The sequence below is a fragment of the Nomascus leucogenys genome, chromosome 12 (assembly GCF_006542625.1).
Source record: "Nomascus leucogenys isolate Asia chromosome 12, Asia_NLE_v1, whole genome shotgun sequence".
NCBI classification, from domain to species: domain Eukaryota; kingdom Metazoa; phylum Chordata; class Mammalia; order Primates; family Hylobatidae; genus Nomascus; species Nomascus leucogenys.
This window is the reverse complement of record NC_044392.1, coordinates 35,860,976-35,888,677: the sequence shown is the minus strand read 5'-3', so window position 1 is coordinate 35,888,677 and position 27,702 is coordinate 35,860,976. Positions and strand designations below refer to the sequence as shown.

General features: G+C 41.3%; 1 protein-coding gene and 1 pseudogene across 1 annotated transcript in view; one reads left to right on the top strand and one right to left on the bottom strand.

The window, feature by feature from the left end:
• Nucleotides 1–2,368, bottom strand: part of ALDH9A1 (aldehyde dehydrogenase 9 family member A1) — a 37,140-nt gene extending 34,772 nt beyond the window's left edge. The window contains exon 1 of the mRNA XM_003258802.4: nucleotides 2,089–2,368. Within this exon, the coding sequence (XP_003258850.2) occupies nucleotides 2,089–2,269 (181 nt within the window). The 5' untranslated portion in view covers nucleotides 2,270–2,368. The remainder of the gene's footprint in view (nucleotides 1–2,088) is intronic.
• Nucleotides 2,369–9,054: 6,686 nt separating this feature from the next.
• Nucleotides 9,055–10,315, top strand: LOC100595791 (annotated as a pseudogene).
• Nucleotides 10,316–27,702: the final 17,387 nt, after the last annotated feature.

Below are 27,702 nucleotides of genomic sequence, written 5' to 3'. Positions count from 1 at the left end.
CCTAAACTCATCATGGATTTAGGGTTAAGAACTCCTGCCCTCTACTATTTTACAGTTGAGTTTACTAACATTAACTTCCGATTAAGTTTTGCAACACTCCTAAACATTATCTCAGAATTTCAGGGGTCTTGTAAAATGAAAGTCAAAAGTAATCAGTCTACTGGGTTATAAACTCTGACTGTAAATCCCTTGTCTATATTCTATGTAGGTTATATCATATTACTTGATACTTGATAAATATAGTTAATAAGCAGTAATATCAGGATAAGGCATCCCTAAAAGAACATTTTTTTTCTCAAAAAAATCCAAGATTTCCTTTTCTTATTCTACCTTTATTCCCTCTCCCTATTCTGGTGCAAATTATGAAACAATCAGTTTTTCTAGGCCCATATCCCAAGGACTGTACTGCCTCTACCAACAAGAATTCTTTAGGTTTGCCAACTCAGCAAATCCTCTTCACAAGAACTCCTGGGACTCTTTCCTGGGAGATTTCACAAATCTGCAATTTCTGTTACAAACTTGAATAGCAGCTGGTAAAGGCGGTGGCTGAGGATCACACACACTGTAGGCAATTAAAACAAAGAGGAATTTTTCTTTCTTTTGCATCAGGATTAGGTCAGGGGTAGAGAAGCTGTCTCCTCCTATATAAAGAAGAGATGTGATAATGCCTTCTGGTTCTGCCAAGTCACTGCTCTGTGGTTTAGTGAGGATGGTCAAATACTAAATTCTCCAGCCCCCTGCAAATCAGTTTTATTGCTCTGGCTACATTTTACACAAAATATTTACATTTTTCTCCCCACATATATTCCATAAAACCCAGCAAAATAAGCACAACACAAAACCAAATCAAAAAGCCTCTTCTTCCTTATCTCTGTGACCTTCAGAGTTCCCAGAGTAAATCCAGTGCCTAGCACAGTGCTTAGCACACATTAAGCACTAGATTAAAAAGTTTTATTTCAGCAAGATTAATAAATTGTGCAGAGCTCATGTAGACCATGGTGACTATGGTTACCAATACTGCATCATGTACTTGAAATTTGCTAAAAGAATAGATCTTAAATATTTCACTATCCAAAAAAAGCCATTAACTATGTAGAGCAATGGATAATTAGACTGACCGTGGTAATCATTTTGCAAGGTATACATACATTACAACACGTTTTACACCTTAAGTATATACAATTTTTATTTGTTAATTATACTTCAATAAAGCTGGGGAAGAAAGTTCTGAATAAAGGTGGGGTTTTTTCCTTTCCCAGTTCTGATTAATGTGCAGAAATATTTTAATATTAGAATGTGGAGACAAAGTCCTCATTCGTAGTCATGAGAAACTATCTGTGAGCGCTCCTTCATTCCCAGCACAAATGATTATCTTCCCCACAACCCCGCCCCGTTCTTTTAGAATTCCTCTCCTATGCACACATTTGAAGACAATAATACATCAGTCCTAGTTTTAAAAGGGGGAACAGTTGGCTGGGCGCGGTGGCTCACGGCTGTAATCCCAGCACTTTGGGAGGCTGAGGCGGGAGGCTCACACAAGCTCAGGAGTTTCGAGACCAGCCTGAGTAACATGATGAAACCTCGTCTCTACTAAAAATACAAAAATTAGCCGGACGTGGTGGTGGGAGCCTGTAATCCCAGCTACCAGGGAGGCTGAGGCAGGAGAAGCACTTTAGCCCGTAAGGTCGAGGGCGCAGTGAGCTCTGAGATCGTGCCCCTGTACTCCAGCCTGGGCGACAGAGTGAGACCCCGTCTCAAAACAAACAAAGAAAAAAAACAAAAAAAGGAAGTTAACAGAGGCACGACTTCCCCCACCAGGCCTTTGCGAACTCTGTTCTGGCCCGGGTAAAACTCCTCACGATCCTACTACGCAACTCATCAGCTTTTCTTTTCCTCCCTTCCCATCCCTGCCCAGAGGCACTCGCGTTGCTCCAGAATCGCTAGCTGCCTACACACACAACCTTAGACTCTCCACTGTCACTGTCTGTGCTCAAGTCAACCCTGCAGAACACAGGAAACGGGGGCTGGCCGGGAAATCCGCGCACCCGGCCCCAGGGCGCCCCAGCCTCCCCGGCTCGATGCAGTTACCGGTTGCAGGCTCGAAAGCTTTCTCGGTGCCGGAGGCGTCCGCCGGCTCCACGCGGGCCCCGCCACGGTAATTGAGCGGCTGCGACACGACGAAGGTGCTAGTGCTCATGGCGGCGACAGGAGAGGGCCGAAGACTGCGAAGAAGCGGGGAGAGCAAGGCCAGGCCTGCTCGGAGAAACATGAAGGGCGGACGCGGCTCCGCGGCAGAGGACGACGGGCCGCGGGTGGGGCGGGGCCGCGGGGCCGCGGGGCCGCGGGAATCGGTTCTAGGAGATTTTAGGGGCAGTCACTCGATTCCTCCGCGGTCCAGGTCAGGCCCTCCCCTCGCCAGGAGGGTGGAGCAAGACACCAGATTCTCCCCACCACCCCGCCATACCCCACACAGTCTCCAGGCGGGAAGAGGACTTCCTTCTTCGTGATCAATATTTGCGTAGCACTTTGCAAGCGTTTTCGGGTTCATCCAGGAGTGGAATCATTGCTAAAGGGGTAGAAGATCCAAAGAGAAATTGCCTACCTCACAACTTGCTTAAAGCCAAACTTCGGTGCCACTAAAGCCCCTCCATTTCCACATTTCCTTCCCCAGACAACCAGAGGAGGAAAAGAAAAGCAACGGATCCCCTTCCCCCATCTCCAGGTCTCCCAAAGGAAGAAGTCCTTGGGAACCCATGATCCAGGGTCTCTGCCTCAGGTCATCCAGTTGCCAATTTGTTGCTTTTGCTTAGTTTCACCATTAGCAGTACTCTTCTTGGACACAACCTCCAGAGTAAAAGAAAATGCCGGACGCGGTGGCTCACACCTGTAATCCCAGCACTTTAGGAGGCGGAGGTGGGTGGATTGCCTGAGCTCAGGAGTTCCAGACCAGCCTGGGCAACATGGTGAGATCCCCGTCTCTACTAAAAATACAAAAAAAAAAAAAAAAAGCCAAGTGTGCAAGTGTGGTGGCGTGCACCTCTAGTCCCAGCTACTGGGGGGTTGAAGCACGAGGATCACTTGAACCCGGAGGCAGAGGCTGCAGTGAGCCAAGGTTGCAACATTGCCCTCCAGCCTGGGTGACGGAGCGAGACTCCGTCTCCAAAAACAAAACAAAAAGAAAGAAAGAAAAGATCTTTAGGGAGTACCAGCTCTTAGTCTGTCCTCTAGAGCTATTAATACATCAAACACACACACACACACATTTATTTTTATTTCCTGAACAATAATATGTTTACTACTCTTATAACTCCTTCAGTGGGGAGCCAGAAAACCATCCACACAGAAAGAAAGGAAAAAATTATTCAGAATCCTGTTCCTGCCCATTTTAACAGGGCCTTTCACTTAACAATAATACAGATTGAATTTTATTTTAAGCCTGAGTGTCCTCACATTCTTCATATACAGAATATAATTTTCTCACTGAAGACCTAACAGGTTTCCTAATCTAGGCAGCCTGACACTAGGATTAGGTCCTTAATGAATATTTGTTGAATGAACACGAGTCAGGTGTTACAAACCAGGACTTTGAAATCACTGCGCTGATGAGGATGTCCCCTAATGCTAGTTAGGCATCTCTGCTTGGATAATCTAGTCTTTTTCATTTTTAACAGCTTTTTAGGCTATAATACTCATATTTTCAAAAATAGGTTTGATTTATAAACCTGAGGTAATATGAAACAGAGTATGTGAAAGTGATCTGAAAATTAGAAAGCACTATACAATTGCTATTATAATAACAATGTTCATGGTTTGCAGTGCCTTCCTGTTTTTCTCAAATGAAATTCAGGGTCATTGACTTTGGAATTTGTTCTTGGAGTTGATAATCAGCTAGAGGCTAAAGGCTATTGACCTTATAGAAAAATTTAGAATCTGTCTGTTATCTAAGACAGTAGCATTATATAGAAATTGTTCCAACTTTTCCAAATGTATAAGATATAAAAATGAGAGATTCAGAAGGTTTTTTTTTTTTAAAAAGGATATGATTTTTGTTTTCTAGGAAAGGATCTCAAGTCATCCAGGCTGGAGTGCAGTGGTGTGATCACTGCTCACTGCAGCCTCAAGCTCCTGGGAACAATCAATCCTCCCGCTTCAGCCTCCTGAGTACCTGGGAAGACAGGTATGTACCAGGATGCCTAATTTTTTTTATTTATTTCTTTTTTGTTAGAGACAGGGTCTCACCATCTTGCCCAGGCTGGTCTCGAACTTCTGAGTTTAAGCAATCCTCCTGCTTCAACCTCCCAAAGTGTTGAGATTACAGGTGTGAGACATCACCTGTATATACTGATATATACAGTATATATATATGCATAACTATGGTCCCAGCTACTCAGGAGGCTGAGGTGGAAGGATGGTTTGAGCCTGGGAGGTCGAGGCTGCAGTGAGTCATGATCACACCACTGTACTCCAGCTTGGATGACAGAGCAAGACACTGGCTCAAAAACAAACAAACAAAAAACCAAGCCATTCTGGCATACCATTTAAGTTAAAGGCATTTGAAAAATAGCAGGGATGCTGAGGTGAGAGTATCACTTGAGCTCAGGAGGTTGAGGCTACAGTGAGCCATGATTGTGCCACTGCACTCCAGCCTGAGCAATAGAGTGAGACCCTGACTCAAAAAAAAAAAAAAAAGAAAAACAGCAGGTGCAAAAAGATCACTCTAACCTTTGTGCTGTTTCTTCTTTTTTTTTTTTGTTTTGAGACAGGGTCTTACTCTTTTGCCCAGGCTGGAGTGCAGTGGCACTATCATAGCTCACTGCAGCCTCAACCTTCTGGACTCAAGCGATCCTCCCACCCCAGCCTCCCAAGTAGCTGGGACTACAGGCATGTGCCATCACACCCAGCTAATTTTTGTATTTTTTGTAGAGACAGGATCTTGCCATGTTGCCTAGGCTGGTCTTGAACACCTGGGCTCAAGTCATTTGCCCACATCGGCCTCCCAAAGTGCTGGGATTACAGGCGTGAGCCACCGCGCCCGGCCTGCAACATCCTTATCTTTAAGGACAAGAAATCAAGACCAAGAGAATTCTGTACAGACCTTGTTAAAATAACTCTTACCTTTTAAGTCCTTCCACATAATTTAGTTGCTTCATCATAACTTAGCACTCTTTGTCCAATTCAGTATATAAGGAACTGACTCAAACTGCTTCTTTTCTTGTGTGCCACCTAAAACCTGCATTAAATACATTCGTGCCGGGCACGGCGGCTCATGCCTATAATCCCAGAACTTTGGGAGGCCCAGGCGGGTGGATCACGAGGTCAGGAGTTCAAGACCAGCCTGATCAACATGGTGAAATCCCGTCTCTACTAAAAATACAAAAATTAGCCGGGCTTGGTGGTGTGCGCCTGTAATTGCAGCTACTTGGGAGGCTGAGGCAGGAGAATCGCTTGAACCCAGGAGGCAGAGGTTGCAGTAAGCCTAGATTGAGCCACTGCACTCCAGCCTGGGTGACAGAGTAAGACTCTGTACCAAAAAAAAAAAAAAAGAAAAAAGAAAAGAAACAGCACACACACACCAAAAAGATTCGGATGCTTTCTCCTGTTAATCTGTTTTATGTCATTTTAATTCTCCAGCCCAATCAGGAGTCTAAGAGAACAGAGGTGGAGTTTTGCCGCCCATACAAGCTGAATTTGCCCATATGGCTTGTTTTCTTAGGACAGAATCCTAGAAGTGGAATTGCTAGGTCTAAAGATATAATTGTTTTTAAACTTTTTGATACCAGTTTGCAAGTAGCCTTAAAAAAAAAAAATAGGTGGCCGGGCGCGGTGGCTCACGCTTGTAATCCCAACACTTTGGGAGGCCGAGGCGGGCGGATCACGAGGTCAGGAGATCGAGACCACGGTGAAACCCCGTCTCTACTAAAAATACAAAAAATTAGCCGGGCGTGGTTGCGGGCACCTGTAGTCCCAGCTACTCGGAGAGGCTGAGGCAGGAGAATGGCGTGAACCCGGGAGGCAGAGCTTGCAGTGAGCCGAGATTGCACCACTGCACTCCAGCCTGGGCAACAGAGCGAGACTCCGTCTCAAAAAAAAAAAAAAAAAAAAAATAGGCCAGGTGCAGTGGCTCATGCCTGTAATCCCAGCACACTGGGAAGCTGAAGCGGGTGGATCACCTGAGGTTGGGAGTTGGAGACAAGCCTGGCCAATATGGTAAAATCCCATCTCTACTAAAAATACAATAAATTAGCTGAGCATGGTGGTGGGCACCTGTAATCCCAGCTACTTGGGAGGCTGAGGCAGGAGAATCGCTTGAACGCGGGAGGTGGAGTTTGCAGTGGGCCGAAGTCGCGCCGCTGCACTCCAGCCTGGGCACGACAGAGTGAGAGACTCTATCTCCAAAAAAAAAAAAAAAAAAAAAGTCTTGTCCAGCAGAGCAGGCAGCCTTTTTTTGGCTAGAGGTCTTGAGGTATAGTTTACAATTAATAAAATGCACTCATATTAAGGGGACAGTACAACAAATTTTGACAAAGGTATGTAATTACTTCATTCATGATATGCAGGGAGTTTTTTTATTATATGACTCTGTAAATATTAATCACCATTAAGCCAAGTAGTCTATTTTAATTATATTTTCTTTTTTGCACAATTTTTTTTATTTTTCCAGTTCACAATTGCTTCTAATTTTCTTATGAATACTTGACTAAGTCCTTCCACACCCTCTGACAGCTCTGTAAAACAAAGTCAATATATAATTTCTATATGGCCAAACCTATGAGATAATTTATGTGGCTTTTTGTTTTGTTTTCCTTGGAGATACCTGTACTGGAGTTTTCCAACCTCCTCATCTACTCTGGATTGCTTGTTCTCTCCACTTGCTCCCCCACTCTTGCCCTGGGACTTGTCTTTGCTGTCATCCTAAGCATTCCCTTTGCCTCTGCCCTGCCAATATCCTCTGTTTCCATGTCTTCTCTTCCTCTTTCTTGGTATACTCCTTGATTTTAACAGAGACATTTTCTAGTAGTAGCTTCCTGAGAAAGGGCACAAGGAAGGTAAATCATTTGAGACTACCCAAATGAAAAATATTCATTCTCTCACATATGATTGATGATCTAGGTGTGCATAGATAAGTATAGTATTCAAGTTGAAAACAACATTCTTTTAGAATTTTGAATGTAATATTCCATTATCTTCTAGTTTATAATTGCTATTGAGAAATCTAATTTGTAGGCAGTTTTTCATCTGCCTTGCCAATGTTTTTTGAGAACCCATTCTGCACCAGGCACTGAATTAGATGTTAGGAGTATACAAACCTGAATACACAGGCACATGGTAAGAACTTAATAAGTAGCTATTGTATTATGTAGCTAGTTTCCTTATTTTTTCTTTACCTTGAGTCACAGAAAAACACAGTAGAGAAATCAGAAGTTTAATGAGAGTGCTTTGGACAATTTCTAACATAAATAACAATTCAGAACGTTTAAAAAATTCCAACCTATCCAATCTCTAAATGCCGCATATCCAATCCATGATCAAGTGTTAACATTTTTACCTTTAAAATATATCTTGATTCAGCTAAGCTATGAGGATGCAAAGATATACAGAGTGATATAATGGACTTTGGGGACCCAGAGGGAAGGTTGGGAGAGGGGTGAGGGATAAAAGACTACATATTGGGTACAGTGTACACTGCTTGGGTAATGGGTACACTAAAATCTCAGAATTCACCGCTATAGACCTCATCCATGTAACCAGAAACCACTTGTACATCAAAAGATATTGAAATTTAAAAAAATAAAAAAAGAACAAAGACCTCATCTTTTTACCTTAAATAGGAAGAAATCACAACAGAGAAATCCATGCTTTATTATAAAGAACAGAACAGAGACTACTCACCATGATTAGTGAGAACGTATGTTCTCTTTTTATCTCTGAATTAATTAGTTTTCAGATCAGCTGCATTATCGAAGGCAAAAGTAGCAATGACATATACAGGAAATAAATTTATTTCTCTGTTATAGAACAGTCCATGCTAAGCAGTCCAGGGATAATATGGTGGCCCCCAAAGTATTAGGGACCAAGGCACCCTCTGTGTTCTTGTTCTGACCTCCTCACATGTTAACTTCTCCATGTTCCTTGAAAGGCTGTTCTCTTTCAGCTTCTGGTAGAAGAGCTTCTGACATAGCAAGACGTGGTGATGATTTTTTATATCAATAATCAGCATGCAAAATGATTCTGATGCAAGTGTCCTTGGACCACATTCAAAACAATTAAGCATTGTTTCCCATGTTATGACTCTCAGAACACTAATTTTGCAAGATGCTCCATATAAAAAGGATTCTGTTGATAAATAAGTTTGGAAAACTGTACTTAACATATCCCCATTTTGGAAGTCACAATGATTATTAGCATATTTTGAACTTAAATAAGTGCTGCAGTAAAGAAATCTGCTCAATGCTATACAGCCTGATGTTTCTCAATCTTATTTGAGCTCAGCATTGTTTTTTCAGGTGACTTATTAAACTCTGTAGGAAATGCTGTTTAAGAATCAGATTGGGTAAAATGGGGAAGAGATCTTTAAAGGTAGCAAGTAAGGGATCTTTAGTATCTTTAAATAGAGCAATTTCAGTTGAAGGGTGAGAAGAAGCCAGGCTATAATAAGTTATGGAATGAACCAGAGGTGCAATGCATACATTGAACGTACAACTATATTTTCCAAAAGGATAGTGAAAGAAAGGTGCAATACAGTTTCTGGAAGCAAAAAGGAGCCAGGAAGAGGGAGAACTTGGAAATCCAAGAGGAATAAGAAATAACTGGGTCATCAAGTGGAATGGAGACTGCAGAGGGAGATGAAGAGAGAGGGCTGAGAGAAGCAGCAAGAGATTTGTTCTGGGGACCCAGAAACCCACGGTACCCTACTGAAAATCAAATCCCTTGGAAACCCACAGAGACACAGAGACAGCAACAAGAAAAGGGATAAAGACACTCAACACCAGGAACTCATCTCTCTCTCTGCCTCTCTCCCCATCTCTCTCTCTCTGCCTGCCCTAGTCATCTAGTCTCCAAACTTCCAGTCCCCTGTGCCCCTTCCTGGGATACCATGTTGTTCTTCATACTCCTGCTAGAGGCGATTTGGATCCTGGCTGCAGACGAGGGTCAACACTGGACATATGAGTGCCCACACAGTCAGGACCACTGTGGCCAGCCTTTTACCCTGAGTGTGGAAACAATACACAGTCCCCGTTCGATATCCAGACAGACAGTGTGACAATGGACCCTTAGATGACTGCTCTACAGCCCCATGGATATGACCAGCCTGGCACTGAGCCTTTAGACCTGCACAAGAATAACTACACAGTGCAACTGTCTCTGCCCTCTACCCTGTATCTAGGTGGACTTTCCAGAAAATATGTAGCTACCCAGCTACACCTGCACTGGGGTCAGGATGATCCCCAGGGGGCTCAGAACTCCAGATCAACAGTGAAGCCACAATTGCCGAGCTCCACATCATACATTACGACTCTGATTCCTGTGATAGCTTGAGTGAGGCCGCTCAGAGGCCTCAGGGCCTGACTGTCCTGGGCATCCTAATTGAGGTGAGTGAGACTAAGAATATAGCTTATGCCAGCCTGGCCAATATGGTGAAACCCCATCTCTATTAAAAATACAAAAATTAGCTGGACTGGTAGTGGGTGCCTGTAATCCCAGCTTACCCGAAAGGCTGAGGTAGGAGGAGAATCACTTGAACCCGGGAGGCGGAGGTTGCAGTGAGCTGAGATTGCACCACTGTACTCCAGCCTGGGCAACAGAGCGAGACTAAAAAAAAAAAAGAGAGAACATAGCTTATGAACACATTCTGGATCACTTGCATGAAATCAAGCATAAAGATCAGAAGACCTCAGTGAGAGAGCTGCTCCCCCGACAGCTAGGGCAGTTCTTCCTTTACACTAGCTCGCTCACAACTTCCCCTTGCTAGTAGAGGGTGCCCTGGACAGTTTTCAGTGCAAGGGCCCAGATTTCAATGGAACAGCTGGAAAAGCTTCAGGAGACAGTGTTATCCACAGAAGAGGGGCCCTCCAGTCCTGGTACAGAACTACTGAGCCCCTCAGCCTCTCAACCAACAATGACCTTTGCTTTTTTCATCCAGATGGGATCCTTGTATCCTACAGGTGAAATGCTGAGCCTCGGTGTAGGAATCTTGGTTGGCTCTCTCTGACTTCTGCTGGCCATTTTCTTCATGGCTAGAAGGCTCCAGAAGAAGAGGCTGGAAAATCAGAAGAACGTGGTCATCACCTCAGCATGAGCCACCACTGAGGCATAAACTCCTTCTTAGATACCTTGGATATGGATGCCTTCCCCTCGTGCCTCCAGAGGTGCTTTCCTCTCATGTCTCACCACCCCCCAGGGAACCTCTAAAATGGGGTGCAGGGACTGGCCAGGATTACTGTAGGAGTAGTAGGCGCTTCTTCCTCTGGACATCCCCTATAGAGAGGTATGGACCCAGGCTCTCATTCAAGGAAGAACAGCAGAGCCTTCAGCCCCTCAAAACATGTAGGAGGAGATCAGGGGATCCCTGTGTTGTTAGTGCAGAGAACAAACAGTGTTTAGTTTTAGGGGAAGTTTGGGATGTACCCCAAAATCCTCCACCCTCTCACCTTTATGTCCCTTTCCCTAGATATATTGCAGGAGCTCCCCTTAGGAGAAAGAGTTGCTGTTGGGATTATATATTTTTGCTCAACATATTTGGAAACTAAAGTTTCTGGAGAAAAAAAAAGAAATAAGAAATAACTAATGCAAAGTCCCAAAGGCAGCAAGAAAGAGTGGGGTCAAGAGGACAAGTAAAAATATAAAGAGAAGAAATACTGTTTTTCTTTCCTCAAAAAAGAGAAAAGGTGAAAAGATGAGTACAGATACATGTTTGGAAGTGAAGGAGCACGGCTGGAAGAGAGCTGGTTTTCTCTGTGAAGTAGGAAGAAAAATCACCTGCTGAAAATAAGGAGAAAAGAAAAAGGAAGATAAAGTTTTGGAACAGCACTTCTGGGAAATAACAAACTTTGCTAACTAAGAATTAGTAAAAAGGTTGTTGAGCAGTACTCCATGCTGAGTTGACAGATTTTTTTCCATCCTCACTCAGTGGTCCGGGAGGAGAACAAGCAGGTGCTCAGATTCATCTAGGGTTGAGGATTAATGGGGTAATGGGGCAGAAAAAGAGGAACAAAGGACCTGAAGGCCCTTGTGACATTGAATGATAACTTTGTTTTCAATAAAAGAAAAAAAGGCCGGGGGCGGTGCCTCACACATGTAATCCCAGCACTTTGGGAGGCCGAGATGGGTGGATCACCTGAGGTCAGGAGTTCGAGACCAGTGTGACCAACGTGGTGAAATCCTGTCTCTACTAAATACAAAAAATTAGCCAGATGTGGTGGCACATGCCTGTAATCCCAGCTACTTGGGAGGCTGAGGCAGGAGAATCACTTGAACCCGGGAGGTGGAGGTTGCAGTGAGCCGAGATTATGCCACTGCACTCCAGCCTGGGCAACAAGAGTGAAACTCCGTCTCAAAAAGAAAGAAAAAGAGAAGAATAGGGAAAAGTTAAGGTTGTGGAAGCATCTAAGATATGTGTGTTCAAAGAGATTTCTCTGTTCAATATTTCAGAGCTTTAGGTGGTGATTACATTAATTCGTGGGAATGAATTGTTGGAGTGGAGGGGAAGTCTGCTGCAGTAAAGGATGTCTAGGAATTGCAAAGCTAGTTAACAAGGTATATGATGAGCAATGGCTACTTTTAAATCTTGGTTCTGTCCCTTAACAACAAATGAATTTGAACAAGTTGCTAAACCTTCTCAGTGTCTGTTTTCTTATCTTTTTTTTTTAAAAGGAGAAAATTATAACTAATGGTAGGAGCAATGTAAGAAGACAACATATGTAGGCCAGGCATGGTGGCTCATGCTTGTAATCCAAGCACTTTGGGAGGCTGAGGCAGATGGATCATTTGAGGTCAGGAGTTCGAGACCAGTCTGGCCAACATGGTGAAACCCTGGCTCTACTAAAACTACAAAAATTAGCCAGGGGTGGTGGCGGGTGCCTGTAATCCCAGCTACGCCAGAGGCTGAGGCAGGAGAATTGATTGAACCTGGAAGGCAGAGGTTGCAGTGAGCCAAGATTGCCTCACTGTACTCCAGCCCGGGTGACAGAGCAAGACTCCATCTCAAAAAAAAAAAAAAAAAAAAAAGACAACATATGTAAAATATCTGCCACAGTGGGCTTAATAAGTAGGAGCTGCTATTACTGGATTGGTCGACTACAAGGATGTCATAGACACCTGGAATTATGGCAAAAAAGAGAATAGAAAGGAGCTGGGCATGGTGACATGCACCAGTAATCCCAGCTGCTCAGGGGGCTAAGGCAGGAGGATCACCAGAACCCAGGAGTTTGATGCCAGCCTTGGCAACATAGTGAGGCCCTGTCTCAAAAAAAATAATTTTTTAAAAGAAAAAAGGATATAAAGGAAAAGATTAAGCTGTGTGTTTAATCCTCAACAAATCTGAGGGCCTGACTTGTAAGTTGCTAAAGGAGAGTATCGAGATTTGAGAAAACCCAGACGATGTTAAGTCCCTGGCAGTACCTTCTGGGAGGTATTCTCTTCTCCTCTGTCCTCCATATTCTCATCTTAAGTGGGTATTGAAACTTCTGCTTCCAACCATGATGAAATAACTGGAACCAGACTTTCCTTCCTGCCTTAAACAACTAGAAAACTGGACAAACTATAGGAAACAATGATTTATAAACATTGGACAACAAGTAGCACAGGCGGTCATCTCTGAGAGAAGGGAAACAAAGCAAGCTCTTCCAAGTTTCCCAGCTCTCTACCTAAAAACAGGAAAAACAAATAGAACACAGATGTTTCCCTAAACTGAGAATTCAGAGTTTAGGAAGATCAAAGCAGCTAGAATTTGTGGGGCAGTGCCAGAAAGAAGGGAACTATTAAAAAGAGAATTATGGATATTTGAAGAGATTCCTCCCTCTATTTCCCCCCAGCTTTATTGAAGTATAACTGACAAGTAAAAACTGTATGTATGTAAGGTGTACATTGTGATGTTTTGATATACATATATATAATGTAAAATGATTACCATGGTCAAGCTAATTAACACATCGATTACCTCACATGGTTACCATTTTCTTGTGTGTGTGATAAGAACATTTAAGATCTACTCTCCTAGCAAATGTCAAGTATGCAATACTGTATTATTAACTATGGGAACCATACTATACAATTAGATCTCCAGAATTTATTCATCCTGCATAACTGGAACTTTGTACTTTATGACCAGCATCTCCCCATTTCTCTCCCTCTCAGCTCCTGGAAACATCATTCTACTTGCAGAGTCCCCTTGATTTGAAGGCTGAGGACTCATCTGCAGTATTCAGCAATAAGGAAACTACCCAGGGCCAGGGGAAAAACCACCAGAAAGGAGTAGGCAGGAAAAATCCCTTGACCTCATATCGGACTGGGAATGGTTTGGGTTCCCAGCAGCCAGCGCGGAAAGATCTTATAATATAGGGCATTGTGTAGGGTCCTCAGAAGGCTATTGCCTCAATAATGGGGTCAAATTAGCCCTAGGCTAGTGGCTGCTCTGGGCCTGCCATAACAAAGCTTAAAAGCAAGCCTCTCGCGCCTCTGCACTCCAGCCTGGGAGACAGACGGGAACTCCGTCTCAAAATAAATAAATTAAATAAATAAAATAAATAAAAGCAAGCCTCAGAAGAATCAAACCAATTCCAAATAACTTATCTTGTCCCAGAACAAAACTCTTGAAATATTCAAAGTAATACAACAAAGTCTATCACCTAATAAAGTAAAATCCACAATGTTCAGGAGCCAATAAAAAATTATCACGCATGCAAAGAAGCAGGAAAAGACAACTCATGATCAGGAGGAAAACCAGTCAAAAGAAACAGACCCAGAAAACACACAGATGATGGAATTATTAGACAAAGATGTTAAAACAGTTATTACACATATACTTCCTATGCTTAAAAGGTAAAGTATAAACATGATGAATAGGAAAATGGAAGATATATAAAAGACCCATATCGAGATGGGTGTAGAGATGAAAAATTCAGTATTGGAAATTAAAAACAAACTGAATGACATGAACAGGTAGATACTACAGAAGAAAATATCAGTGGATTTGAAGACATAGCAATCATTTTATAGAAACTACAGATGAAACACAGAGAAAAAGAGACTGAGAAAAACTGAATTAGTGAGCTGTGGGGTAGTATCTAGTGACTGAACATATATGTAATTAGAGTCTCAGAAGATACAGCAATTGGGAGGTAGAAAGAAAAAATGCTGGAAGAAATAATGATCAAAAATTTTTCCACATTTGGCCAGGCATGGTGGCTCATGACTATAATTCCAGCACTTTGTGAGGCCGAGGCAAGAAGATCACTTGAACTCAGGAGTTTGTTACCAGCCTGGGTAACATAGTGAGAACTCCTGTCTCTAAAAATAAAAACAAATTTAAAAATTTAAAATAATTTTTCCAAATTTGATTGAAACTACAAGCTTACTGGCCCAAGAAGTTCAATGAACTTCAAGCAAAAGAAACATTGAGGAAATGACACTGGGCCAGGCACAGTGGCTCACATCTGTAATCCCAGCACTTTGAGAAGCCGAGGCAGGCTGATCACCTGAGGTCGGGGGTTCGAGACCAGCCTGGCCAACATGGTGAAACCCCGTCTCTACCAAAAAGACAAAAATTAGTCAAATGTGATGGCACATGCTTGTAATCCCAGATACTACTCGGGAGCCTGAGACAGGAGATCACTTGAACCTGGGAGGCGGAGGTTGCAGTGAGACAAAACTGCACCACTGCCCTCCAGCTTGGGTGACAGAACAAGACTCCATCTGAAAAAAAAAAAAAAAAAAAAAAAAAAAGAACACATCCTAATCAAAAGACCCAAAACCTGTGAAAATAAAAAATTCTAAAGGAGGTGGTGAGGAATATGCCTTCTTCAAAGATTATTCGACTTTTGCAGCCTGATTTCTGCAAGTTTGAGAGCACAAGATTTGCTTTATTTTAACAAAAACTTTTTAGGCCAGGCTTCCTGAGGTTTCTTCAGCAATACTTACGCTTCAAAAGCTTACAAGACGGCCAGGCATCATGGCTCATGCCTGTAATCCCAGCACTTTGGGAGGCCGAGGCTGTTGGATCACAAAGTCAGGAGTTTGAGACCAGCCTGGCCACTATGGTGAAACCCCGTCTCTACTAAAAATACAAAAAGTAGCCGAGCCTGATGGCGGGCGCCTGTAATTCCAGCTACTCGGGAGGCTGAGGCAGGAGAATTGTTTGAACCCAGGAGGTGGAGATTGCAGTGAGCTGAGGCTGTGCCACTGCACTCCAGGCTGAGCAACAGAGCGAGATTCTGTCTCAAAAAAAAAAAAAAAAGTTTACAAGACAGGCTGGGTGCGGTGGCTCACGCCTGTAATCCCAGCACTTTGGGAGGCTGAGGTGGGTGGATCACCTGAGGTCAGGAGTTTGAGACCAGCCTGGCCAAAATGGTGAAACCCTGTCTCTACTAAAAATGTGAAAAAACAGCTGGGTGTGGTGGCGGGCACCCGTAGTCCCAGTCACTTGGGAGGCTGAGGCTGGAGAATGGCTTGAACCTGGGAGGCGGAGGTTGCAGTGAGCTGAGATAGCCCCACTGCACTCTAGCTTGGGTGACAGAGCAAGACTATGTCTTAAAAAAAAAAAAAAGCTTACAAGACATTTAATCTGTTTGCTTCTTCTATTCAGTACCATGTGCCAATAGCCACAGCCAGAATTCTTTTCTAGACAGAGTCCTTAAGCCTATTTTATCTCTTTTCTTCCCTGCCCCAAACCCTCTTTTCTCAATTTAGTGTCAGTTGTCTTGAAACTATCTGACACAATTGGGCAAGATTGAAAGAAGATCTTCGTCTGACTGAAATGTCTCAATGACAGTCCTCTGAGCTACAAGTCTTATCTCGGCTATTACGGTATTGAAGCAGCTGGCTTTTAGAAATCTTTAAGTCTCCAAGCTTCTGGACTCTATTCCCTTCTTTCACTTGCAAACCAGTAGATTCTAGTCTGAGCTCATCTCTTTTTTGAACATACCTAGCCAAAAACAGCCAGCAGCAGCCAACTCACAGTTACATTCTGGCTCATTCCATCTACCTTCCCTAGAAGTACCGGTACCATAAGAATTTTGTCTGCCTGTCAAGTTACCACAGCAACAGTTTTACCAAATATTTTGCCATGGCATAGGAAGAGGCTCCGTCTTTCAGTCAGTGATATCGGTTCCTAACCTCCTGCTGTGCATCTACTAAGCCAATCCGTATGTTTTAGGTGTTGGATTTCTAAATTAGGGCATGTTAAGCTAGTTTATTAAACAGATCCAAAATGTAATAGTTTACACACAATATGAATTTTTTTACAATTTACCTAACAGTCCAGAGGCATCTAAGTAAAATGTTCAAAATCTGTAGGAGCAGGGTTGGAGAAGAGGGGACTCAGCTCCACGTGGTTCTGAAGGACTCAGGATGCCATCTTCAACACGTAGTTCCCAAGGACACTCTCAGCATGACCCTCCCAGTCATCCAGAGAAGAAAAACAGCAAGAAGTCTTCACTGGTAAGGCATGAAGTGGTTCACATCACTTCTCTTCCCATACCAGTGGAGAGAACTTAGTTGAATGACCACAGTGAACTGCAAGGGAAACTATGAGAATGAAGAATAGATTTGGCAAGACAGAGGTCCATCTCCATCATTAATACAGGCACTGTATCAGTCAGAGTTCTCCAGAGAAAAAGAAATGATAGGATAAAAAGACAAGGAGAGAGATTTTAAGGATCTGGCTCATGTGACTGTGGGGCTGGCAAGTCTGAAATTAGTAGGGCAGGCTAGCATACTGGAGATTCAGGATAAGAGTTAAGTTGCAGTCTTGAGTCGAATTCCACAGGGCAGCAATTTGGAAACTAAGTTAAGGTTTCTACATTGCAATCTTGAGAATTTCTTCTTTAGGAGACCTCAGTCTTTGCTTGTGAGGCCTTCAGTTGATTGGATGAGGCCTATACATGTTATGGAATGTAATATGTGTTACTCAAAGTCTACTGATTGTGTTTATCACATCTAAAAAATAACAGCACAGCAACATCTGGGCTGGTGTTTGACCAAATAGCTAGGTCCCATAGCCTAGCCAAATTGACACAAAGTTGACCATCACAGATAACCAAATATTGACAATGGTTACCTTTTGGAATCCAAAGTAAGGGAAGGTGCATGAGGACAGCATAGGGAAAAGAGGCACAGATTTTTGCTTTTCATTTTATACCTTCACAGATATTTGTATTCGTACCAAATGTGCATATTGCTTTCTTTTTTAAAATTGTTATTTTTAATAAGAAAGACAGAACTTTGTGGATTGAACATGTGAGCCTGAAAAGAAAAAAGGCCTTTTTTTTTTCTTTTATCTTTTTTTTGTGTGACAGAGTCTCTCTGTTGCTCAGGCTGGAGTGCAGTGGTGCAATCTCGGCTCACTGCAACCTCCGCCTCCTGGGTTCAAGCGATTCTCCTGTCTCAGCCTCCCAAGTAGCTGGGATTACAGGCGCTCGCCACCACACCCAGCTGATTTTTATATTTTTAGTAGAGATAGGGTTTCGCAATGTTGGCCAGGCTAGTCTCGAACTCCTGACCTCAGGTGATCCACCCGCCTTGGCTTCTCAAAGTGCTGAGATTACAGGCATGAGCCACCGCACCCAGCCAAAAAAAGGCTTTTTGAAAAAGAGGATGAGGCAATGGGTAGCTAGGAGCACATCAACCCTGCCTCTTAGTCCTCAGACAAGAGGAGAAGAGAAACAGCAGCATCGGCTCAAAAGGATTGTGAATTATCATGGATTATCAGATATATTTGTGTAATTACATTGACATTTCCCTCATGAGAAAGTTAGGTTTTTAGTTCAAGTGGTAGGAGTATTCTATGATAAAATGGAGAATCTAGCAAAGTCTCAGCAAAGAACAGGGACTGCAGAGGACACACTGAAAATTAAACACAGAGCAAACGTGAGCCAGGATGGAGGAAGGCCTTGGCAGACTGGAGACATGCGATAAGAAAGACAATGGTCCCAGGAGAAGAGGAACAAGGGGGTCAAAAGCCATGCCAGAGAGACCCTCCCAGATTTACCTGCTCTCTTTCTCTCCTATTTTTAAGATTTCTCACCTTGTCGAGGGGGAAACAAAGCCTTTTATTGTTTTTTGTTGTTTTGTTTTTACATGGAAGTATATTGAGAAGCTTGAGGAGTGGCAGGAGAGTCTAGGAATAAAAAAATGTAATAATACTTGCTATGCATTTACCAGGTCTGTGTCTTCATGTTCAACCACAGGGAGCCTCCTGTTGGCCCCATTAGAGGACCCATTCTTATTTATTTATTTTTGAGACAGGTTCTCATTCTGTTTACCAGGCTGGAGTGCAGTGGCATGGTCTCAGCTCACTGCAGCCTCTACCTCCCTGGGCTCAGGTGATCCTCCCACCTCAGCCTCCTGGGTAGGTGGAACTATAGGCACCTACCACCATACTCGGCTAATTGTTGTATTTCTTTATAGAGACGGGGTTTCACCATATTGCCCAGGCTGGTCTCAAACTCCTGGGCTCAAGCAATCTGCCCACCTTGGCCTCCCAAAGTTCTAGGATTACAGGTGTAAGCTACCGCACTCAGCCCAGAGGACCCATTCTAAAGTTTCCTCAGTGTGTAATCTACTCTACCTGTCTCCCTTCCCCTGAACAGTGGATACAAAACACTTCATTTCCCTAAAAAGCAGGCAAGGCCAATTTTTGTCACTAGGTGGCATGCGCATAAAAGCAGTGAGTTGAGTTGCAGAAAAGATGAAGGAAAACTAGAAAAAGCAAACCCATTCAACAACAAAGAAGGAACTTCAAGAATGAGGTAAACATACTTAAATTGCCTTTTTGAAATCTTTATCACCAACTTGCTTTTTTTGGTACCCCACAACTTCAGGCTGGGAACTTGGTCGTGATAGAAAGAACTATCCCTGAACCAGGTGGCAGCAAAAAACAAAATATGGACTAAGAGAAGCCAACAAGCCAAAGGAACTAAGGGCTTAATCACCCTTTTGGGCAGCCCACTTCTATCTTGAATGGCCTCTCTAAATCATTGTGCATATTCTTTAGTATTTTTATATTATCCAAAAGTCATTCCCCCCCCCAATTTTTTTTTCTTTTTGAGACAGAGTTTTGCTCTGTCGCCCAGGCTGGAGTGCCGGGATCACCTTAAATTATCCAGTGGGATCACCTTAAATTATCCAGTGAACATGAAGCACAGCCAAGACTAGAAGAAAATGAAGTGTGTTCAGCCACAAGTCTAGTGCTTTATCAGCAAGATTTTACTTGATAAAGTTAAAGCTTTCAGACAAATGAAAATAATCTTAAGAAAAATAATCTAACTCCAATCTAGAGTCATTATAAATTAATGATTACAGGGGAAAAGAGAAAAACAAATTGTCAAATGATTTCTTAGTGTATACAGAAAGGATATCAATCTAAATTTTTTGGACACTTCACTATTCAACTGTTTTTAGTAATGTTCCCTTATAATTTACAAAGGATCTTTACATATATTATTCTCATTTCATTTTTGTAACAATTTTATGAGTATGCAGGCCATTGCAGGAATTATTGTCCTCTTTTGTTAGATAAGGAAACTGACACTTACAGTAGCTACTAGTTGTAAGATTTCTGAGCAGATTTCTACTCAACTCACCTTTATGTCCACAACGCCCGTAGCACAGGGTCTTGCACAGAGGTCGTGCTTTAAATGTGCTTGGTGAATGGGTGAACGAATGTATGCAATTATATCATGATACAAATGTCAGGTTCTTGCACTTTCTGGTCTTCCAGAAAGTATATCTGAGAAAAGAAGTCACACACTTGGCTAATGCCTTTCTGGAAAATTGGTTGTTCTTGATTATTTTCACTGAGTTATTCATTATTATAATATAGTCAAAATCTTAAATAAGTCCACCACATCTAATTTAAAGTGGTCTTTAGTGTTCCAAACTTGACTTCACCCAAATTTCCTTATTCTTCAAGTTCCAAAGAGAACTTTATTTTTTTCCAATGGGTTGCTGCCTGGTGCAACCCATTAGTGAGTGGTAAAATTAATGGATTATGACCACATTTTTTGAAGAATGAAATAAAATATCAAAGTGCATATAAGAGGTAAGTATTGTTTCATGGGACTTCTATATCTGGGATGCAATAATAAAAATGTATTTCTTACTGTGGGGTTGTGGTCAAAAAAGTTTGAAGACCACTGCACTAAAATATTGCCCCATTTTGATTAAAAATGTAAAATTTTCTCTAGAATGGAACCATTTGTCACCAGATCAAGCTTTCAGACTTTTTCTACTTTCTTGATATGTATGACCTCTGTTTAAGATCCAATTGACTGTTCAGCAAATGGCTGAAATAGTTATAAACCCCAAAATCACTTTTGTATTAATAAAAATTAGATTGGCTGGGCGCGGTGGCTCACGCCTGTAATTTCAGCACATTGGGAGGCCAAGGCGGGTGGTCAGGAGATCGAGACCATCCTGGCTAACACGGTGAAACCCCATCTCTACTAAAAATACAAAAAATTAGCCAGGCGTTGCGGCAGGCGCCTGTAGTCCCAGCTACTCGGGACACTGAGGCAGGAGAATGGAGTGAACCTAGGAGGAGAGCTTGCAGTGAGCTGAGATCGTGCCATTGCACTCCAGCCTGGGCAACGGAGCGAGACTCCATCTCAGAGAAAAAAAAAAAAAAAAAGAAAAGAAAAAAATTATATTGAAGGATTCCTGAGCAGCCAGATGAATTCTGGAGCCAAACGTAAGTTTCTGGGTTTTAAAACGTGCTTAGCCTCCATCTGCAGAAGGCCATTTGAAACTTGAAATATCATCTCTTTGTAGGCTTAAGTAGACTTAGGTTTATCCTCTTCCTGACTCATCTGGTGATGGTGGAATAATTTTTAAATTTCTTCTAATATTCAAAAAGTCTTGTTAAAATATACTATTTAGACAATGAGAGTAATGTGGGAAAGCTTTGTAAAATAATAGAATAGAGATAGTGATAATCATCTAAATGATACTCTGAAGACCCCAACTTGTCTTATGTAAAGACATTTTGAAGATCTTTTGCATGTAGGGTAACAGGTCCAGATGGGATTCAAGTTAAGCAGTTTTATATTGTAGCCCCAATGGAGACAGCCCTACTGGGTGCTGCAGTAGAAAGAGCGTGGACCCTGAAAACTAAGGGTCTGGGTTCTTCCTAGTTCTGTTACTTACTGGTGTATGATCTTGGATAAATCATAATTTGTCACCTGTAAAATGGAAATAATAAAAAGATATCCTATCTCCCTCATAGGATTCCTGTGTTTGAAAAACGAATGCCTTCAATATGCCAGGCATAGTATCAATTGCTTTACAGAATCCATCAAGAACACTATGAGGTAAAAACCTATTTATCTGATATGACTAGAACCAGTAATTTGTAGGTTAATCTAAAAATTTAATTACAGTTATGAAAAATACATATATACATACTTTAGACATGTTTATTTTAACTTAAAACATACAAATATATACTTGTTCACTTTTTATGTAGGGCCAAGGCCTTTTCTTTATGAGTCTACTGATTGAAGTACCGTTTTTTTTTCTGCATAAACCAAACCCATCACCTCTGATTTCCAGTTTTGGTTTCTGGAGTGGAGCACGAATTAAAACACTAAGAAATAGTGCTGAATCTTTCTAAATTTTTTGTTACTTTTTTTAGTCTTTGTTATTTCACCAACAGCAATTAGTTTTAGCAACTTTTTTTATTGTTATTCCAAGTCATTCAGCTTAATTTTCACAGAAGTAATCCTTCTTTTGTATTCATATTTCATAACTTATTTAGTCCATGTATTTAATTACAATAACAAGATAAATTATGTTACACAATTGACTGGCAGGAGTTGTGCACAAGCATGGTTGAGAGCATTCAGTGTGATGTGGATGCTGGTCATCAAGCTTTTCACAGGGAAATGGGAGGATCCATCTGAAGACTCAGGTAAGTGGAAATCAGATAAGGGAGCTTTGACTGAGTTATTAACTCCATTTTCCAGACGAGGCTATTGAAGCTTAGAAAGTTAATTGTCCATTTTTAAATGAATGACCCATATATGAAAGGCTCTAACAGAAATACAGGGAAGAGAAATCTAACTCAACCATGCAAAAGGTGATGCTAAGTGGGAAAAGTAAGAGAAGAAAAATCAAGCAAATAAGAGAAAGAACATTCTAGGCTGAGAAAACGAAGGTAGTAAAGTCCAAAAAGAACATGAAAGGCTGAGCACTGTGGCTCATGCCTGTAATCCTAGCACTTTGGGAGGCCGAGGTGGGAGGATCACTTGAGCCTAGGAGTTCAAGACCAGCCTGGGCAACATAGTGAGACCTCATCTCTATCTTAATAAAAATAAAAAAGAACACGAAAAATGCAGAATTTATTTAAGAAATCTGCTTAGCTAGAGGACAAGATATAGTGGGGTAGGTGGGCGTGGTGGCTTACACCTGTAATCCCAGAACTTTGGGAGGCTGAGGCAGGCAGATCATGAGGTCAGGAGATTGAGACCATCCTGGCCATCATGATGAAACCCCGTCTCTACTAAAAATACAAAAACTAGCTGTGCGTGGTGGTGGGCGCCTGTAGTCTCAGCTACTCAGGAGGCTGAGGCAGGAGAATTACTTGAACCAAGGAGGCGGAGGTTGCAGTGAGCCGAGATTGTGCCACTGTACTCCAGCCTGGGCAACAGAGCAAGACTCTGTCTCAAAAAAAAAAAAAAAAAAAGATATAGTGGGATATAGAGATAAGAAAAGGCTGGAGATCCAGGTTGGGATGCTTTTGTGTGCTAACTAGTTTAAATTTACTTAAAAGCTACTGGGAGCCATCGAACAACTTTCCTTCGAGGAGCAACACAATCAGATTTATTATTATTATTTTTTTATTTTTGAGATGGAGTTTCGCTCTTGTTGCCCAGGCTGGAGTGCAATGGCATGATTTCCACTCACTGCAACCTCCGCCGCCTGGGTTCAGGTGATTCTCCTGCCTCAGCCTCTCTAGTAGCTGGGATTACAGGCATGTGCCACCACGCCCAGCTTATTTTTTGTATTTTTAGTAGAGATGGGGTTTCACTATGTTGGCTAGGCTGGTCTTGAACCCCTGACCTCTGGTGATCCACCCGCCTCAGCCTCCCGAAGTGCTGAGATTACAGGCATGAGCCACCGCGCCCGGCTTCAGATTTATATTATATTTTACGAAGATCATTGCCAGGCTGGGTGCAGTGGCTCACGCCTGTAATCTCAGCAATTTGCAAGGCTGAGGCAGGTGGATCACCTGCGGTCAGGAGTTTGAGACCAGCCTGGCCAACATGGTGAAACCCTGTATGTACTAAAAACACAAAAATTAGCCAGGCGTGGTGGTGCACGCCTCTAATCCCAGCTACTCGGGAGGCTGAGGCAGGAGAATCACTTGAACTTGGGAGGCGGAGGTTGCGCTGAGTCGAGATAACGCCACTGCACTCCAGCCTGGGCGACTGGGTGAGACTCCATCTCAAAAAAAAAAAAAAAAGTCATCCCACAGCAAGATGGAGGGTGAACTGGAGTCAGGGAAACTAGAATAAAGGAGACTACCTGGTAGGCTATTGCAGAAAAATTAAGGGGACAGTGATAAGGATCTTAGCCAATGTTGGTGACATCCCCACATGGTATTCTCTTCATAACAGGTCTCCTCCCTTTAGCCACCAAGTGTGAAGTGTTAAGGGGGCAATGTCACTGCAGAGTGTCCCTGCCAGCCCCACTATTAGCTAAAAATTAAATTGTTTCTGGTAAGAATTTTACCTGCCCATCTTTTCACACATTATGGGGCTTATGAGTGGGCTTAAACCCATAAGAAAAGTGTGATAATGGGTACCCATCTCTGTGTAGCTTAAATATGCTTTTTTGTGCAAACCCATCAAAACACTAAAGTAAAATTAAAGAGAAATCTCTAAAAGTTGGAAACAAAATCAAACAAATGTAAATTATATTCTGTTGGCAATAACCTTAAAGAAATAATTCCAGATAACTTGAAATCTCAGCATTTGGACTGTGAACTCATAGCGTGATATACCTTACACAATCCTCCCTGTCGTTTACTCCACAAAAAAACAAAACTTAAACTATTTTCATTAACTATATTGTTGGTAATGTTTATGTTAATATTCTGAGACTTCTGAGTGTATATTCTTAGCTTATACTAATGAATAATTATGTAAGATTGTAATTATATCAGCCGGCTGCTGCAAATTGGAGTTCTTAGTATGGTTTGATAAACGAGACACAGACCAAAGAAATTAAGTAAAAATTCTGTAGCCCTGAGTATAACTTCATGCTGTATTTTATATTAAAACAACAACAAATAATACCAATGTTAGTCCACAGAAAGGCCTAGAAACCTAAAAACCCAGTCTCACCATTCCTAGTGCTCTGATCGCAATCTCCAAATGCCATTTTCCAGTAAAGAGGAAACAAGCCTCTTTGGAGAAATTGTTGTTTTCAAGTCATGCAGGAAATACACAAGATGAGCCTTAGAACATCTTGTTATATCACTTAGCAAGGATGCTACCAATGACAACGAGGGTCATGCAAATAGACTCAGGAGCCAAATGAAAGAGGCTCTCGCTGGCCAAAAATGGGACAATTTGAGCATTCATTAGAGAAATAGCTTCAGTGGACTGAAGTACATCAACTATGTTTAAATGCATGAATTGCTAATAACATACACATTAATTATTCACTATTGGAGGATGTTAATAAATGGCTCATTATTTTGAAGACCAAAGAGTTAGGCATTTATTCTTAACTTTCCCCCAAAAAGTAAATGAGAGGAAGTTCCTATTTAGAGGTATTTTAGATAATAAATGAAGGAATACTAGAATTAGAATACCATTACTTTTAATACCTCATTAATTAATAGATCAAAAGCTGCTCACATTACAGAGACAACCAATAGCATGAAAAAACCAGCATGCTATCACCAAAATCCAGACTAAGAGAAACTCTACAAGGTAAACAACACAACTTCTTCAACAAATATGTTGTTAAGAGGGCAGAGAGATGCTGATGAACCAATAAGTGAGTGAACCCCAAACCTGCAGCTTCAGCATCACCTGGGAATTTGTTAGAGATGCAAATTCCCACACTCCACAGCAGACTTACAGATCACCAACTTTGGGGTGGGGCCCAGCAGTTTGTGTTTTATTAACAAGGCTCTAGTGATTCTGATACACTCTAGTTTGAGGACCACAACAATTGAAGAAATTTAGGATGCGTATCAGCCAACTGCAATATTCAGTACCTTATTTGGTTCCTGATTCCAAAAAACTGCAAAAATTTTTGACATCTATAGACAACATATAATATTAAGGAATTGTCCATTTTCTTAGGTGTAAAAATGGTATTCAGATTATACATATTTTTTAAAGCCCTGAAATGACACAAATTAGCTAGGAGCTGATAATTGCCGAAGGTGGAGGATGGGTTACCTAGGTGTTCTTTATTCATTCTCTCTCTCTCTCTACATATATATATATATTCTATTATATATAATAGTGTATATACATAATAGTATATTTTTGAGATTTTTTTCATTCTAAAATTTGTTAAAAACTCAAACTAAAATAAATTAAAACAAAAGACTGTGACTTAAGCAGAATTAATCTAAAAAAAGAGAAAGTATATAGTACTTTTACTTAGAGGGCAGTATTGAAATACATAAAATAAGTATAAATAGTCTGAAAAAAACCTACTCCATCCTAGTTTGTGGCAGAATGTTTTTGTTATAGAAGTAAGGGGGATCTAGAAGCTCTATCAATTGTCTGATGTCATTTTAAGTAACTGGCCCCATTGGAGAGAATGACTTACCTGGGAAGAGAGAGGCCCAGTCTGGTCAAGGGCATATGAATACCTACACACATTTGCTTTCCAATTTCCAAACTAGCTTAGCTTTTAGAATGTAACCTGTTAATGAACCCAGGTTTACTGTCATTTTTTAAAAGTTTACTACTTTAGCATATTATGATTGCAACCTGAGTAGACTAATGCAGATATTAGTAATCGCTGTTTTTCTTCCCTAGACAGGAGACAATCCATGTTACATAGGGAAAATAACCAAATTATGTGTTATGAGAGATGTTCAGAGGCCTGTCTTGAAATGTCATCTCCAATGATCTGGTGATGCTGTGGACCTAGGGTGTCATCCAAGTAACTACTCTTGAAATTTCTTCAGGACAAGAAATTTTTAAAAACTAATTGTGAGGCTGCAGTAGCCCTTAATAACTCCTTGAATTTAATTCCTGTGATAGTTTTATTTCCTCTGTAATATATCTTTGTTATTGTGCTTTTAAGAATAGAGTGAATATACGTAAGCAGAACATGTTCGGAAAAAAATTTTAAAATTTTTAATGAATAGGGTGAATAGATGTAATCTCTCCTTTTTAACTTCTCCCTCTTATTTATTCTTTACCATGGAAACATAATTTGTATATGAAAACCTGGTCCATAAGAAGTCTGATTAGAAAGCACCAACTTAAAAGCCTCAGGGTATGAGTGATAGAGTGTGCTATACATTCTCACTTTAAAAAGGTGATGGCAGAATTTTGAGGATGGTTTCATGTTTTATTTTAGCCATTTGATATTTGTCATTATTGTTACCATGAGCATCATTTTCTTCATTATCATTCAAATTATTATTTTGCTTAGAGTGGTCAATGATATGGAGAAAAGACCATTAAAAGTCATTACCATCCATTATCAGACATCCTTCTGATAAAAGTAGTCTCAAAATAGGGACTTCTGTTCCCTTTCATCTGCTTTTATTGAGCTCCTGCTGTGTTTCCACCCACGTTGACTACTTTGTAATAAGGAGAACAAAAAAAAAGACAAAGTCCAACTTCAGAGAGCTCACACACTCTAGTTGAGGAGATGTGATGAGAAGAGAATCACCACATACCCATGAGGAGGCTGTAATATAGAGCTTGACAGCCTGGACTATTAGGCTTTACACTGGTTGAATTCAAATCCTGACTGCCACTCAATAGCTCTGTGATGCACAGCAAGTTACTAACCTCCCCTGCCCCAGTTTCCTCATCTGTTAAATGAAGGTAAGAACAGTAATTACCTTGTAGGGTTGTCTTGGGATAATCCTTAAATTAGATAATACATAAAACACTCAAATTTATCCATATATTCATCCGTATATTTTATTTCTCTGTTGACCATTGCTTCTTATATGCCCTACCTTCACCTTGGGCAGACCTTCTTTTTTGTCCTTGAAATATAACCTTTAATAATTCAATTCTCTTAGTTTTATATGTCTAAACATGTCTTTATTTTGCCTCCAATATTGTACATAAAATTCTAAGTTGATACTTATTTTCCTCAGCACTTTAAAGATACTTTTCCACTGTCTTCTGGACTTTATGGTGCTGATAAGAAAGAAGTTTGCTGTTGGTTTAACAATGATTACTTTGAAAATTATGTGTTTTTTCTCACTGGTAGAATACTCACATTTAAGTAGACATTTGATGAATGTGCATATTTGTTGGTAAAACTCCACAC